The 16279-nt window shown below is 43.2% G+C and overlaps 1 protein-coding gene across 1 annotated transcript; it reads right to left on the bottom strand.

Annotated features, from left to right (window-relative positions):
• Positions 1 to 1931: 1931 nt before the first annotated feature.
• On the bottom strand, positions 1932 to 15757 carry ZNF792 (zinc finger protein 792). Its single transcript, XM_057710839.1, has 4 exons — positions 15660 to 15757; positions 4820 to 4946; positions 4176 to 4298; positions 1932 to 3556 (listed from the first exon to the last, which is right to left on the bottom strand). Exons 1-4 carry the CDS (start codon positions 15690 to 15692, stop codon positions 1932 to 1934), a joined length of 1908 nt encoding a protein of 635 aa, XP_057566822.1. The 5' UTR covers positions 15693 to 15757.
• Between the last annotated feature and the right edge of the window lie 522 nt (positions 15758 to 16279).

Consider the following 16279-nt stretch of genomic DNA (forward strand, 5'->3'; position numbering starts at 1 on the left):
AAAGTAGAATATTGGTTTTCAGGGGCTTGGGCCGGGGGTGGGGGGAGGCAGGAGGGGGATAGGGAATTATTGTTTAATGGGAATAGTTTCAGTTTTGCAAAATGAAAAAAACTCTGCAGATGAATAATGGTAATAGTTGCACAATATGACTATATTAATACCACTGAACCGTACACCTAACAATGGTTAAAACAGTAAATTTTATGTTGTGTATTTTATGAGATATTTTTAATTTTAAAAAACATAAAATTTGTGGTATTCATTCAACAGGGCACTACTCAGCAGTAAAAAGAATGAACTAGTCACACACACAGAATGGATGATTCTCAAGATGCTTATGCTGTATGAAAGAAAACAGACCAAAAATAGAGTATAAATACTTTATGATTCCAATTGTATAAAATTCTAGGAAAGGCAAACAAACCTATAGTGGAAAAAAAGGTAGAACAATGGTTTCCTTGGGATGTAGCTAATGATTCCCTGGGGGAGGCAAGGAAGGATAATAAAGGGGCATGAGGTAGCTTTGTCAGTGATAGATTCATTATCATAACTGTGGTGTTGGTTCCCTGAGTGTATATGTATTTTAAAACTTATCAAAGTGTACACATTAAATACATACAGCCAACTATTGCATGAAAATTTCCTCAACAAAGCATTAAAAAGAAATTGTTGCACATAAAAATCTGATCTCCCACTCATTTTAGAAAACTAGAAGATTTGACAACCCCATATTGACTCTACTACCTCTCTCCTTGTGCATTGGCAGCAGAGATGGCTGGCTATATCACAGATGCCTCATCCCTGGTGTACAGGATCTACCTTCTCTTAGTCCCCATTTTCCTGCTAACACAGGAATGGCCTTGACATGAATAAATTAGAGAGCCTGCAGTAATCCACAAAACCTTCAGCTGATTTGCTCTGCTAGTTACCTTGGTCATAGGACAGAGGTCTGGAGGTCCTGAGAATTTCTGCAAATGCTGAACCCTGCACAGTCACATTTAAGGGAACACTTGTGGATGCACTTTTAAAACAGGTACATTCCCTCTAGTTTGCCAACTGGACCCAGTGAGTCTTATAGCAGATGACATATACTGGAACGTTAGACATTAAAGGCATATAACTCCTTGGCGGGGGCCAGGTAAACAGTGTCTACTCAACAGTGCTAGGGAATAGGAGGCATCCCCAGTAAACAAGGGGCCCAAATCATGTTGCTTCCAGATGCACTGGAGGTTGCACAACCTCCCCTTCTTCAGGGTAATCTGTGATCCACAAAAATTCATGTCATTCAGACCACAACATTAGGCCCTCAAAGCCCTACAACCTTCCCTAGGAGACCTCAGGTAGCAACACAAATGAGGCCAAATCTGGACTGTTCTCTGCCATCCTGCTCTTCCCTGAGGTGATAAATTTGGAGATCCCTTTGGTTTGGTAGACCTTAATTCTGTTCTCAGCCCACTCCACATAGTTATCAGAACGCAGGGGATTAAAAGTGGCTTTATCAATAAGGCTCTTATCACCCAAACCAGAGCAATATAAAGTAAGTAGTTGTTAGGATGGGTAATGTGGAAGCTGGATGAATCCATCATGAGCATCATACAAGATCAACAAATGTTCTTCAAAAAGGGAACCCCCTGCAAGCTACCAGTAGGACCCAGCTCAGGTCTTCACAGCCAAAGATGGGTCATGTCCACAGCTAAATCAGTCACGGGGAGAGAATGACATCTTCCTATGGCCTCAGGCTACTCATGATTCCCTCTCAGAAAGAGGAAACAGAGGCCTGCCTTCCCTGAGCACAGGCAGTAGCTGATGCACACTCTGGAGACCTGCCAGTGGGTAGAGCTGACATGACTTCTACCACTAGCAGTGACAAAAACTCTGGCAAAGTTTGTGGTCGGAAAAAGCAACCTTACTCCAGAAAGCTTCCAAGATATCTAGCATCTATTGGGAATCTCTCCAGTGAAGATATTTGGATGAACAAGGTTCAACTTCTGGCTGACAGCTCCCTCATAAAGACCACTCTCAGAGTTAATTTCTAGTGGGTGCTGTTGTGCCAAAGAAGGAGGGAGCACATTCTCTGAACTCCTTTCTCTTGTGTGAATTTTCTGATGCCGGATGAGGGTAGACCTTTGGCTGAAGGCTTTTTCACATTCATTGCACTTATATGGCTTATCTGGTTTGTGAACTTTCTGGTGCTGCCTCAGATTAGAACTTTGTCTGAAGGTTTTCCCACATTCAAGGCACTCATACGGCCGCTCACCAGTGTGAAGTCTCCGATGGTTATTGAAGCTGGAGCGTTGGCTAAAGAATTTCCCGCATTCAGGGCATTGATAAGGCCGTTCACCAGTGTGAAGTCTCCGATGGCTATTGAGGCTTGAGCTTTGGCTAAACAGTTTCCCACATTCACTGCACTCATAAGGCCGTTCACCAGTGTGAACTCGCTGATGTTTCATGAGGTCGGAGCTTCGGCTGAAGGCTTTCCCACACACGCTGCACCTGTGAGGTCGTTCACCAGTGTGAACTATATGATGTTGAACAAGTCCATCAAAGTGGCTAAAGAATTTCCCACATTCGTTGCACTTATAAGGTTTTTCTCCAGTGTGAACTCTCCAGTGTTTAATTAGGCTGGAGTTGCAGTTAAAGGATTTTCCACACTCACTGCACTCATGAGCACTTTTGCCAGTATGAACCCGCTTATGATGAATGAGGTTGGAGCGTTGGCTAAAGAATTTCCCACATTCACTGCACTCATAAGGCTTTTCTCCAGTGTGCACCCTCTTATGTTGAATAAGATTGGAGCTTCGACTAAAGAATTTCCCACATTCGTTGCACACATGAGGGCTTTCACCTGTGTGAACTCTCTGATGTTTGATGAGGCTGGAGTGCTGGCTAAAGAACTTCCCACATTCACCACACTCATAAGGCTTTCCTCGATTGTGATCTCTCTGGTGTTGAAAGAGGCCAGCAGCATAGCTGAAGAGTATCCCACATTTGCTGCACTCATAAGGCCTTTCTCCAGTGTGGGTTCTCTGTTGAAAAAGTGAGGGTTTGTCACTGAGAGCATTCTCAAATTCAGCGCATTTATTATGACATTGCACAGTGGGAAAATCCACCATGCCTTCAGAGCTCTGGTGTGGCTCCCCCACACAGGGAGTGACCTGATGCTGGAGAAAACCACATCTGGCCACAAAGGCCTTCCCACCCTCCCTCAGTGTGAAAGGTTTCTTTGATGTGTCATCTCTGCAGCTCTTCACAAGTGAGGCCCTGCCTTCATTCCTTCCAATACGCGTGCCCACATTCTGCTGCATCTGTGGCTGGTGACGGTTGGTGTTGAACTTGGACTCTCTCCCATATGCCTCACACACATGTGGTTTCTGCCTGGAATGTGTTGCCTGGTGTTCAGCCAGATGCAAAATGTCTTTTAAGTGTAGGCCACACAGGTCACAGGAGTGGCCCTTCTGGGTGGATGGGACCTCCTTGGGGTTCATGTTCTGTGACACTTCTACAGAAACACTAAGCTCAGCAGGTGACTCCTCACACTCTGTTCTGCAGAAAAAATCTGAAAGTAGAGAAATGCTGGTGACATTCATGTTAATTTTCATAGAAGGAAACAACCCAATTGCAAATGCAAGTCTGATCCAGGAATGAGTCCATGGGATTGTTGGCAAGAGGAGAGGCCTGAGGTCAGGATAAGGAATGGTTTTCTCTGCAGTACTGTGCCTGGTAAGGTCATGAAATAGGGGAGGCCTAACCAGAAGCAAGGACACAAGGATGGGCACAGTATCAGGTGGAAAGGTAGGTCTTCTACTCACTTCTCTACAAAGGCTTTTCAGGGGGGTGCTGGCTACTGGTAACCTGAGAGGGCTGTACAGAAGGGTGTGTCCAGGCCCAGGAAAATCTGATTGCAAGTGGCTAGCTGGTATTCAAGGACTATCAGAGGAAATGTGCATATCTCCTGACATTAAGTGCAGGCCCACACTGGAGAGTGCTGCAGAGGGAGCTGTGGAAACAGTGAGCGGCACAGCCAGGGGCCCCAAGTCAGAGCAGAAATGACAAATGGGCAATATGTCAAAAAGGAAAGGAAAGATAGAAGAGAAAACAATGATGAACACGAGAAAAGTGGCAGGTATGCTCTGAAGACAGTAGTGACATCACATGTTCCCCCATCTCCCACTTACCTGAGCCAGGACCTCTATATGCCCCTCTTGCCATGGCTGATGTCATGTCCACTTGGTCAGGCACCCAGGGCTCTGCCCCCATCTCCAGTTGGGCAACTATGTGAGACCTGAAAGATGTAAGTCCTAAGGGGAAGACAGGGCAGGTAAGGGGCCAGCACTTGCCCAGGTGAACTACCCCACAACAGACCACAGGAAAGAAAACAAAATATTACAAATGGAACACACAAGGGAGGTCTGGCAGGAGCATCCCAGTGGTCATGGCAAATAGTAACCACATCAGTGCCTAGACTTCCTGGCAGTCAGGCCTCAGGAGATGTTAGCTAAAGGAAGGGAGCAGAATAGAACTGTCACAGATCTGGACGACCACCCAGGGGGGCATAGCTGAGTCAGATGGGATCCACTGGGCTGACTGCAAGACTCCTCCTTCTGGGACTCTTCCCCACAAGGCTTTGGGGCAGCAGGTATTGGGGCTACTTGGGGAACCCTGCACACAGCTCAGCTTTGGGACCCACGGCACATACACCAGAAGGGGAGGAAGGAAGTAGTGCCCACATTATGGCTATGGGAAGGAAAGAGTCTCTTCTTGGGAAAAGAGGATGGACAGAGATGAGCTGAGGACACCTGGGTAGGTGTGAAAGCCTTACCCAGCGAGGCTATCAGTGCAAAGTTCTCCAGCATCACATCGCAGTACAGGAGTCTCTGAGCCTCATCAAGGAGTCCCCACTCCTCCTGGGAGAAGTAAATCGTCACGTCCTCAAAGGTCACACAGCCCTGCCATGATGGGGACAGTTCATTCCATGATCAGCTTCTCTCCTCAGGACTCCCTGTCTATCCCCTGTTCACCCTCCTTCCTAGCTCCCCGACTCAGAGATCCCAGGCCCTGGTTCCATGCCATCTGTGACTGGTGTGTCAGCCCACAGCAGTGCCGGGCATGTGGGCAGAGAGACACCAGCTAAGCTCTGGGCCTGAAGTGCAGGGCCCCTAGTGTTGCCAATGTCATGCCTCCCAGATATAAACAAACATGGGCTCAGTCTTCTTCCTAATTCCCAGTACCAGGGCCCTGAGGGCAACAGCTCACACACCCTCCTGACTTGCATATCACTTTTTGGACTGTACCTTCCTCGAAACCTGAACCTCACCACTACATCCCCATTGTTGCTGTACCCCCTCCCCATCCCAGCCCGCATCATAGCCGTCGTCATGGACCCCCACATTGTCACTCTGTACATGTTATTGTTGTGGCCCAGGGTAGGCCACCCCAAAATGTGCCTCAATGGCATACTGATTATTTTGAATTAAAGTTATTTAAGAAATGGCCAACACAAGAGGGACACTCCTTTCTGTCTCCCTGAAAGCAGGAAATGAATCTCCCATGTAAAAGGTGTACTCATTCAATCTGGAGGTAAAAAGACACCCCTATCACCAAAGATAGAGAATTTGGGGCCAAGAAGCCTATATAAAGAAACTTTGTATTCTTTCTTTGTTCAAAAAGTATAAAAGCTGCTGCCTGCTTTGGCCACTTCTTAGGTCCCATTTCTGCAAGACCTCCATGCACGTGAATTAAAATGTATTTCCTTTTTGCCTATTAATCTGTCTTGTGTCAACCTGATTATTAGTCCAGCCACAAAAACTCAAAAGAGGAGTAGAGGGGGAAATTTCCCCCTTCCTGACAGTTGGTGAGCCAGGCAGGAGGCTGGCTGGACCCTGCTTCCTGCCCTGAGGCTGCAGTAGATCAGGCGGCACCTGACAAAGACTGCAGAAGGTAAGATTTCTTACCAAGTCGGCCTCCCAGGTCTCTGCCTGCAAGGTCTGGTGGGTGGGAAGGTGGTGCGAGTCCCTTTTCTCTGTCTCTAAATTTAGATTAGCAGGAGGAAATATTTGTGGAACAGATTAGTTCCTTGGATTAACAACTTGGGAATCCTAAACCTTCACCTCCCAGAGATGATCACTGTTTTTCTCTGTCTCTGTCTGTTGTATTGTTTGTCATGAGGAAGAACCAGAGGGCAGAACACAGGCATAGGCCCTATGAGCCTGCTGTCAAGCGACTGGTGAATTAGCAGTTCTCACCAGATTGGCACCTATTTAGACAAATTTGCTGTGGTTCCCTCTAAAAAAAAACCAGATGAGGTTTTCCCTTCCATCCTGTTTTATGTCCTCAGAGTGTGGCTTTGTGTCCATTGAGAAGACTCTCTCTGGTCTCTGCCATCTGGAAGGTGCATCTACTGGGGTGCATTGGGTGGCCAAGCTCTTTGTCTGGCCATACCAGCTCTCAGGGGACTTTGTCATAAGTTGTCCCAGTCAATAAGGGGCCTCTGTCATCTCAACCTTCATTGGTTGTTTGTGCTGGAAAAGTCCCATTCCAGTAGTGCCTGCCTGATACCATAAATTACTGGGTTTATGGCTGGAGGTGTCCCACATTTGTGGGACACTGGAGACACCATTTTCCCTGTACCATTCTTACCACCTGTAGCAACAAAGGGGTTCTACTTTCTTAGACTAACTCTGGGAGTGGGCTTTCTGGATCTTGTGAGGGCTATGTACTCTTCCTGTGAGATGCCTCTTGCATCTTTGGTTAAGCCATAATAAAACACTTACTGGTTTGCGTCACTATGTGAAAATATAGTATCCTACATGTTAATGGCCAGGCGATAGATCCTTTAAATGGGCTATATTTAAAAGAAAAAAAAAACAAAATGAGAGCTCTCATAATAGCTGTTATATTGGTACTTATGGGAGGATCAAATTATCTAAAAAAAGGCATAATGACTAGTTTTAAAGAATCCCTTATTAAGATGAAAACAAAACAAAACAAAACAAAAAACTCCACGAAAAACCCCACAACCAGAAATTAGACTTAAAACAAAAACGCAACATAAATTCTCCTTCTTAAAAATCACCCCCCTCAAAAAAAAAAAATCACCCCATCTTTTCAGTAAGTCCCCAGGCCCTCCTGCAAATAATCAGAAAATAAATTGGCTAGAGGCCAACATTTGAGGGTTAATAGAAACAACTGTCTTTGTCTTGCAGATCTCTACAGAACCAGAACTACAACTCTAGAAACAAGTCAAAGCCCACCTAACTTTACTCATCCCAAGGTCTTGCTTGTTCCTCACAAAATGCTTGCAGATATTATAATAGATCAGGATATTGGAGCAAATTTGTCCTGTACTTAAGAAAAAATTTGATAATAACTACTATAAACCTATGATAATAGACAAGTATACTCCAAAACATAGTTTCTTTCTCTGTCCCTTCAAGTTATGTCTTATCATGTATTTGAATGTAAACACAGCCCACAGAGCCTGAGATGGAGCCTGGATTAATTCAATGAGTAAAACCTGGAATTAAAGGAAAAGAGAGAGGCTTTTTTAAACATCAATTGCTAAAAGAACTCCCTGCTCAAACTCTAAAAAGTCACAGCCTCCTTAGAATTGCTTGTCAAGGGCAAATACAGATCTTAAAACTCTTCTACACAAATAATAAAAGACTAACTCTCTGAGCAAATAATCTAATTTATTCCAACTGTTATTGATAAACTAGTGAGCCTTGTATTGTACCTGATTCATGACTAAAATTTTAAAATGAGAACTATGAGATCTCTGGTTGTGTCTGTCTATATGTGCATATGTGTATGTTACTTCTGGATGGCATTGCCAAAATTAATTTGTAAAACAGCTCTATTTAATTGGCTTAAAAAAACAAGCATTTATATAAAAAGTCTCAAATATGTAATAAAAAATAACCCAAATGTTTTTCAAGTTCACATAATCTAGGATGATCTTTAGTAAATAAAAGCTACTTATTGGTTAAATTAATACAGGTATATCTTCAGAGTTAGCATTAAATATAATGTAGATAAAATACTTTTGTTCTACCTGGGTTTACTAGTCAAACCGGCTAATATTGTCTCTGTTGCAGTTTGTCAGCAAACAAACAAATAAACCTAAGATAGTGATTAACTGCTTTAATGTCTCGTGAAATTTTCATGAGTAATCTAAATACGACTGTTAAAAACAAATAAATTAAACATATAAATGTGATGAGTTTTTAGGTGAACTTTTAGACAATAATTGTTTTATGATATGTCCACTTAAACGGTTTCCTAAATCTATTTAGTAATTTATATCCCTAGAGTTTTGCTACATTAAATTAAATGATGGGAATTAATTGGAAGTCTAAATCATTTCCAAATAAGATAAAGTACTGAAACATTAATTGCTAAACAAGTCTAAGTTTATACCTACTTTTGGCCTCTTCTTACAGAGATATTAAGTATGTTTGGCTCTAGTAAATATATCTGGTGCTTTATTGAAAGATTGTACTGTGAAATAGCATATGTTTCTAGAAATTATAAAATGTATTTATAAGTTTGCCAAACCACAAATGTTAATAAAGTTCACAATTGTTGATTTCTTTATTTTCACTAAAAAATTAAAAGTTCAAAGGATTAAGGATTCCAATTAATATAAGTGGTTAAAGCTGCAGTTACAATGAAGAAATAGAATGTGTTCTGGGATAAGAAAAGGTATAAGGTGTGGAGATGTTTTTGTTAGGGAAAAAGAAAGTGATTTTGTCCTAAAGCTTGTTAGTTCTAATTGGGAAAGAAATCAAGGGACAAACTAAAATGGACAATTGCAGGTTTGTGAATAAAGGAATCTTTGGAGAGGAATTTTATTTATGGTCATGACTGAATAAGATTGGAATGAATTTAAGTAAATAAGTTTTAATGTTGAAGTAAACTGATGTAAAATTGGAATTTGGTTCTCTCTCTGTTAAAAGAACAAAGTTTTTTATTTGTTTTTGTTTTCTATTGGTCTGCTCTTGATAATAAGAGATTATGAAAGCTTTTCCTTTACCTTTAAGTAATGTGCCTAGAAATAAAAACAAAGATCTTCTGTCTTGTCGAAGTAATTTCTTATGTCCTGTATCTTTATCAGGTCTTTAAGTAAACCTAGTCTTATCGCTATTAAAAGACCTACGTTTTGCTCAGAACTATATAACCTTCTATATTTGCTGAAGAAACCCTTAATTGTTATTTTGATTAAATGGATAACAAAGACCTATCTAAGTCAAGTACTTTTTTGATATTTTTTACAAACTTCTCCCAAATCAAATTCTAAACAAAATCTTTTTGACTTAGAACTAACTTTGAGATGTGGGATATTTCAGTGGCCCTCTGAAATACTCTCAAAGATTTATTCTCTCACCTTATAAAAAAGATATTAAACTAATTAGGTGTATTTGATATGTTACATTATATGGAAACTGTTGTCACATAAGAAGTCATGTTAAGTCTTCTTTATGTTGTGTCTGTATAGGTATGTATCCTAAGTGTTCCAGAAATTATGTGAAATTCCTGAAGTCACATATGTCCTGGCATACAACGTTATCTGTCTAACCACTGATGTGTGTACATCTCTTGGCTGTACTATAGGAATACATGGTTAAGTAATTCAATGGAAACATACCTCCTTGCTAATACTTTAATAGTTCAGATCGGATAATGAATCCTCTTAAAGGCATTATACTTTGGTGTATTCTGTTGCTTTTTATGTCTCATTTTAATTGAACACTAAGGGAATGTAGTATTTTAATCATAACTCTGCCAATATCTTTATCTAGAGGCCGGTTGCCATTTTGTCTTTTCTGAAATTTTTGTCGCCAAGAAAGGCAAGATTACATTTTTTTCCTTCCAGATTGAGTTGATGTAGTGCACTCCTGGTTATCAAAATACTCATAGCTTTGGGACTTTGGAATGGTAAATATTCATGATGTATGAGAAAGCATGATGCATAACTGTCTGATCTTAATTACATAAAAATGGATGCTTAGTTGTAAATACACAAACGAGACCTAGAAGGACACATCAAACGGTAAACTGCTTGTGATGATGGATGACTTTGTTTTTTGCTTCTTGTGTTCTTTGGTTTCCTATTATGCACATATTAAGTTTTAAGAAATAAATGTTATTTTAAAATCTTAAAAAATGTTATCTGCCATATATACAATACTAATAAGAAAAAAATTATCAAATTGTACACTTTAAATATATGCAATTTATTGTATGTCAATTATATCTCAATAAAAATTCTTAAAAAAAGAGAAAAAACTGTTATCTGTCATCAAAATGCAGGCTAATACTAAACGGATTGAACCCACATATCAGGGAAATGTCCTGACTCTCATGCAAAGGCAGCAGCAACAGAATCGGTAAAGATTGTGGCACATGTGGATAAAATCCATTCTGCTTCTGCAGAAAACCTGACCCCTTATTGCCAGATTTTGCCATCCTGAGGTCCTTGTATCATGACAACAGTCTGCTCTTGAATAAGAGAAATTAAAATGGGTAAACAATAGCTGTAAATTAAACAAACAGGGCTATGGGAAACCCAAGTTGGCCACGTGGTTCTTCCCAGTTCCCTGGGAAACCTCATTTTTTTTTTTACAACCCTTCACCCACCATAGTGCGTTTAAGATGCATATAAATAGACATGGGTAGGAAGATTTCTATAAAATTGCAAAAACAATCTACCAGCAAAGTCCACTGGGAAAAACTATTTTTGTCCCCAGAAGCCTCAGATTTCTTCTCTCTGGATCCTTTGAACACCTGCAGCTGGGCTTCATTCAACTGCCACTAAGTATGTGTCATCGAATGGTTTTATTATTACATGGATGTTTTCTGGATGGGTTAAAGCCTTCCCTTGCTGCAAGGCTGATGCCCTCACAAGGGCAAAGAAACGTTTTTTAAAAATGTGTTTTCCATTTGGGGCACACCTTCCACAATCTCCAGTGATCAAGGCACCCACATCACGGGGCAGATCATATGAGCCTTAACAAAAACCTCACAAACTTCTTGGAAGTATCACTGTCACTCTCACCCTCTAGCATCAGGCAAAGTGGACAGAACTAATAGAAGAACTGGACTCAAAGCAGAACAAGGGTTAATTACATGGGATTGAATGAACGGATGAATATGGTTATAATTTTTGTGACTTTTTGCTTAAAATATTACTGATGTTTTAATCTTTTGTTTTCCAAATACAAGGAATTTTTTATTTTTTTAAGATTTACAGCAATTTGGTAAATTATACCTTTGGAAACAAAAATGAAACACTTATCTTTTTCTCCCTACCTAATCTTTCCAGAATTCAGAAACTCTCAGTGAGTATTCTCATTTTCTTAGCAATCTAGTTACTTGCATAAGTTCAGTAAGAATCTGTTCTTCTTATAACAGGACACAATTAGAAGCATTGGTTACCTTACCAAGGCTTTGACTGAAAAGTCATATTTGAGAGAGACACACACATAGACTCAGATATGACCAGACAACTTGAAGGAACGAAGATTGACGTTATTATTATGATTATTATTATTATTATTGGCTGTGCCACATGGCTTGTGAGATCTTAGTTCCCTGACCAGGGATTGAACCCACACTCTCAGCAGTGAAAGAGCAGAGTCCTAACCACTGAACCGCCAGAGAATTCCCAAGATTGACTTTATGGACCAATCAAGCCCCTTGGAAAAGCATCCTGGTACCTTGCTAACAGGGTTCCCAGCAGCTTTACCAGGTGAGTAAGGCAGGTGACTTCCAGCAGGCACAGGAACCTCAGGATATTTGGGGGACCTTAAGAAGAAAGGAATTCACCCAATTCTATAGGTATTTCAGGCAAGTCTGATGATAAGTCTGATGTGGCTTCCTGGTCTCAAGAGGCTTTTAAGAGTTCAGTCTGGAAATTCCTTATGAAAAGTTCCAGCAAAGCAGATTTAGAAGAACCTATAAGGCCAATCACTGTTCTTGCTGGACTTCCATAAATAATCAGGCCGAGTTTATTGAATCTAGACTTACTCTGCAAATAAATTAGTCTTAATTTGGCTATCTTTGGTAGAAATAAGAGTGAATTTAGAGAATAAAATTATGTTTCAATAGAAACTATAATGCACACTTGTATATATGATTCTAGTGCTATTAGGTTTCGTTGAGGTTTTGTTATTTACCTGAAAACTGGACTGGATCCTGAATTTTTCTCGTTTCCGCCAATATCTGGCTACAACTCTTTAAATCAGTGTTTCCAATTTTCTCTCACTGTTTTGAGTTGGAATCACTGAGAACTAAACTTGCCCTTTCCCTGAAGCCAGGCAAGTTGAAGCTAAACAACTTGATAAACTTCGGAGAAATTGCCACAACAGCTCATATTTAAACAATCCTTGTGCCTGTTACTGTATGAGCCACTCAGAAACTTTTCCTGAACACCTGGTGACATCAGAGTCATTTCAAACTGCAAAAGATGCTTCAACCCTGACATCTAGAAATCTTCTTGACTAACAGCATCCTGGTCTCATAACTGGTTTATAATCTCCTCTGATCATTAATCTTTGTTTTTCTTTTGTTTCCCTAGAAATGTCTCTTATTAAATACCTGATTGCTTGCACCATAGGCCTAGCTTTGGGAGCCCACCTGCACCACTGCCTCCTAAAATAAGGTATAACTGTTTAACTGAACTGACCTGTTCTCAGAACTAAGAAACCAGTTCAATGAACTGGAGGAGTCCACTAACCCATTCTCTCTCTCCACAGAGGATGGTTCAGAGGAAGGAACTGCAGACCTGAGCTACGCCTCCCCAAAATGTTTCTCAATGGCATATTGATTATTTTGAATTAAAGTTACTGAAGAAACAGCCAGCGCAAGAGGAACACTTTGACCCTCCTTTCTGTCTCCGTGAAAACAGGAAATAAATTTCTCCTATAAAAAGCACACTCTCTGCATCTGGAGGTAAAGAACATCCTTCCTGGGACTTCCCTGGTGCTCCAGTGGTTAAGACTCCGAGCTCCCGATGCAGGGGGCCCAGGTTTGATCCCTGGTCAGGGAACTAGATCCCGCATGCCGCAACTAAAGATCCCTCATGCCTCAACTAAGGCCCAGCTCAGCCAAATAAATAAATAAATACTCAAAAACCAAAACCAAAAAACACCCTTATTGCCAAATTTGGGCCAAGAAACCTATATAAATAAGCCTTGTTACTTATTTAATTTACTACCCAAACTTTGTTTAGATTCTTCACTAACTGGGCATCCAAAACCTAAGTTTCTTTGTCTAGTTAATTCCTCACACACGTATCGTTTCCTTGTCTAATAAACATAAAAGCTGCCTGCCTTGGCCACTTTTTAGGTTTCATTGCTATGAGATCCTCATGTGCATTAAAATGTGTTTTTTTCCTGTTAATGTTAATTTTGTTATTAGTCCAGCCACAAGAACTCAATGGGTGGGTAGAGGGAGAAATTTCCCCCTCCCTGACAGTCCAGAGAATTCTTGGCAAATACAACCGTGATCCCATCCTACTCCTAGACCTTCCATGGCTCCCATTGCCAAGGGCAGCACCCACCCTTGATGCGAAGGCCTCCCTACCTGGCCCTTTTCCTGGCTTCAATCCAAGCCACCCAGGACTATATCAGATGCCTTTGCCCTCTTCTTCTGTCCCTTCATCAATCACTCATTCAAAAGCCAACCTCTCTGGTCCTCCTACTCCCACCCCCCAGGGTCTAATGGCTCTCACACCTAGCCCCATTTGCCCGAGTTGATTCCCCAGCCTGACTGAAAATCCTCCGGCCCCCTCAGGGGTCCACAAAGGTCCGGTGAGAATCCAGATGGCTGAATGAGCACCAGCCCAGGCCTCACTGAAAAACTACCCCCAATACCACTAAGCCTCAGACCCCCTCTCATATATATGCCCCCAGGAAAATGTGGCCACCTACCAGATCCACCTTTCCCTACACACAGCCCCCGCCCAACCACCCCCACTAACACTAATTCTCCCTCATCTGTCTTTACAATGCCAGACAAGCCAGCAAGACACCCCATTCTCAGTTCTCAGGCCCCACCTTCCTCCTTCCCCTAACATCACTGCCACCATGACCTGAAGTATCACCCTCCTAAATAAGACACACCCTTGTCCACACACCAGATGCCACATTTTGGATGTTTCCTTTTCTGTTTTCTTTTTTTTTTTTTTGGCCTCTATGCCTGGCTTGTGGGATTTTAGTTCCCCCGACCAGGGATGGAACCTGGGCCCCCTGCAGGGGAAGCTCCGTAGTCCTAACCCCTAGACCTCCAGGGAATTGCTGGATGTTTCTGTGAAAATAAACAAAGACCAACCAAATGAGAAAAGCAAAGGCTATTTATTCTGAGTTTGCTATAGAAAGGGCTTATGTTTTGGCAGACTCAAAGGCAGGCAGAGGAAGGGGGAAAACTTTATAAGTGGAAAAAAATGGAAGGCTTCAGCTATTCCCTGTTGGCATGGGGAAGCTGGAGGCAAGCTAACTAGAAGCAGGGCATCCTATGTGATTGGTTAGGGGTGCATATTTGGCTTTCTCTGGTTGGTCCTAAGTTGGAAGTAGGAACAAAAACTAGAGTAGTCAGTTATTAAGTCCTGGTCGTTTGGGGCCAATTGTTACAGAAGTTATTGTTTAACTTCCTGGATTGTCACCAGAGATAGCAATCTGGCTTCCTGCAAGTCTAACTTACAGCAGGATGGCTTCCTGGGTTGTTTATTGTAGATAAGAGGGTTGGTTTCCTGGGCAGGTTGCTGCAGGTTGTGGGTCAGAGTTCTATTTTATATATAGTCTGCCAGTTGTCCCTTTGTATATTCAGTGTCTTATGACCTAAACTAAGCCTCCCGAGAACACCATAACTGTGTGTCTAGCTGCTCGATTTTCAGCTCCACTCAGGGGTCCCTGGAACATGCATTCAACATGGCCAAAACCTAACTTCTGCTATTTCCAGTGAAAATTCCTCCTACAACCAACTTCCCCTTCTCAGTTGATGGTTTATACATCCTTCTAGCTGCTAAAACCAGAAACCATCGCATCACCTCTTTTATTTCTCAGCCTCCACATCAGAAAATCTGGTCAGCCTAACTTAAAAGACACACCTAGAATCCACTTCTACCTGTAGTCACCTGCCCTCCTCACACGGACAGTAGTATTGCAACAGCCTACTCCTTGCTCTCCCTGCCTTCACCCTCAGCCCACAGTCAATTTTGCACTTGGCATCCACAGGGACCCTGTTAAGACCGAAGTCACATCATCTTCCTCCTCTGCTCTAAACCTTCCATGGATCCAACATTATAGAGGCCCAGCTCCTCAACCATCCATTCCATGGCTGATTTCAGCCCACCTGGTCTCTGAACACTCCCAGCTCAATCAGGTATTTGCACGTGCTGGTTTCTATGCCTAGGACACCCTTTACCACCTCATCCCATTGAGTTTCAGAAATGCGAACCGCTCTCTATAATCCCCGGCCTAGATTCAGGACCCTAGGCTGGGAGTGACTACTCCCCACCTCAAACCCTAAGGGCCCCGGGACTCAAAAGCAGAGAGATGAAAAAGACGTAAAGTCGTAGAGCAACGCTGGTATTTGATACCCCGGCGCCGGGCACATGAGGGTGGGGGGCTGAGCGGCCGAGGGCCTGAAGCCCATCCACTCACCTGCGCCGGCTCCATCAGCGCTGCCGCCGCCATCGCAGCCCCTGGATGTAGGGCCCCTAAGAGGAGGGTGACCGAGGAGTGCTCAGCCTAGCACCGCCTCGCCTTGCCCCGGGCGAGGTGCGACTTCAGTCTCCCAGAGGTCAAGGGCGCCTAGGGCTCGATGCCGCCTCTGGGGCCGCGGAGAGCGCGCGGTCCGGCGGGACCCTGGCGGACACCGCGTCCCAGGGGGTCACAACTAGTTCAAAGGCGCGGAGGAGGGTCCTAGCCACCCTGTCCTTCCCGTCCCGGTCCCGAAAACCGCCTGGGAAGCGGTACTGGTCCAGCCCCACCCCCAGCCCCGGGCCCACGGCTCCGGGCGCACCAACCCGGCCGGGGAAATGACTTGCTGGACTGAAACGCAGGAAGTTCCGGCCCCCACCTCCCTGGCCCTAAGAAACGACACTCTCCGGAGCTGTCATTGGCCCAGGGCCAGCCGGTGACGCACCGGCACAGCCTCCTGGGTCGTGTTTTCTGTCCTGCATCCGGCCAGGCTGGTCGGGGGCTGCGGGGAGGAGGCGAGCGGGAGGCAGGCGGGGGAGGAGAGCGGACCTTGCAGGTTGTCGTTGACATTGGCCGAGCTG

Source organism: Hippopotamus amphibius, chromosome 16 (assembly GCF_030028045.1).
Source record: "Hippopotamus amphibius kiboko isolate mHipAmp2 chromosome 16, mHipAmp2.hap2, whole genome shotgun sequence".
NCBI lineage: Eukaryota > Metazoa > Chordata > Mammalia > Artiodactyla > Hippopotamidae > Hippopotamus > Hippopotamus amphibius.

Bases quoted from the DNA above. Each gene is read 5' to 3' on its own strand.
- ZNF792 (XM_057710839.1), bottom strand. From the start codon at position 15,692: ATGGCGGCGGCAGCGCTGATGGAGCCGGCGCAG. The intron at 4,947-15,659 runs GTGAGTGGATGG...CCATCATGGCAG, and splicing joins CGCTGATGGAGCCGGCGCAG to GGCTGTGTGACCTTTGAGGA. The intron at 4,299-4,819 runs GTAAGGCTTTCA...TCTTCCCCTTAG, and splicing joins TGCACTGATAGCCTCGCTGG to GACTTACATCTTTCAGGTCT.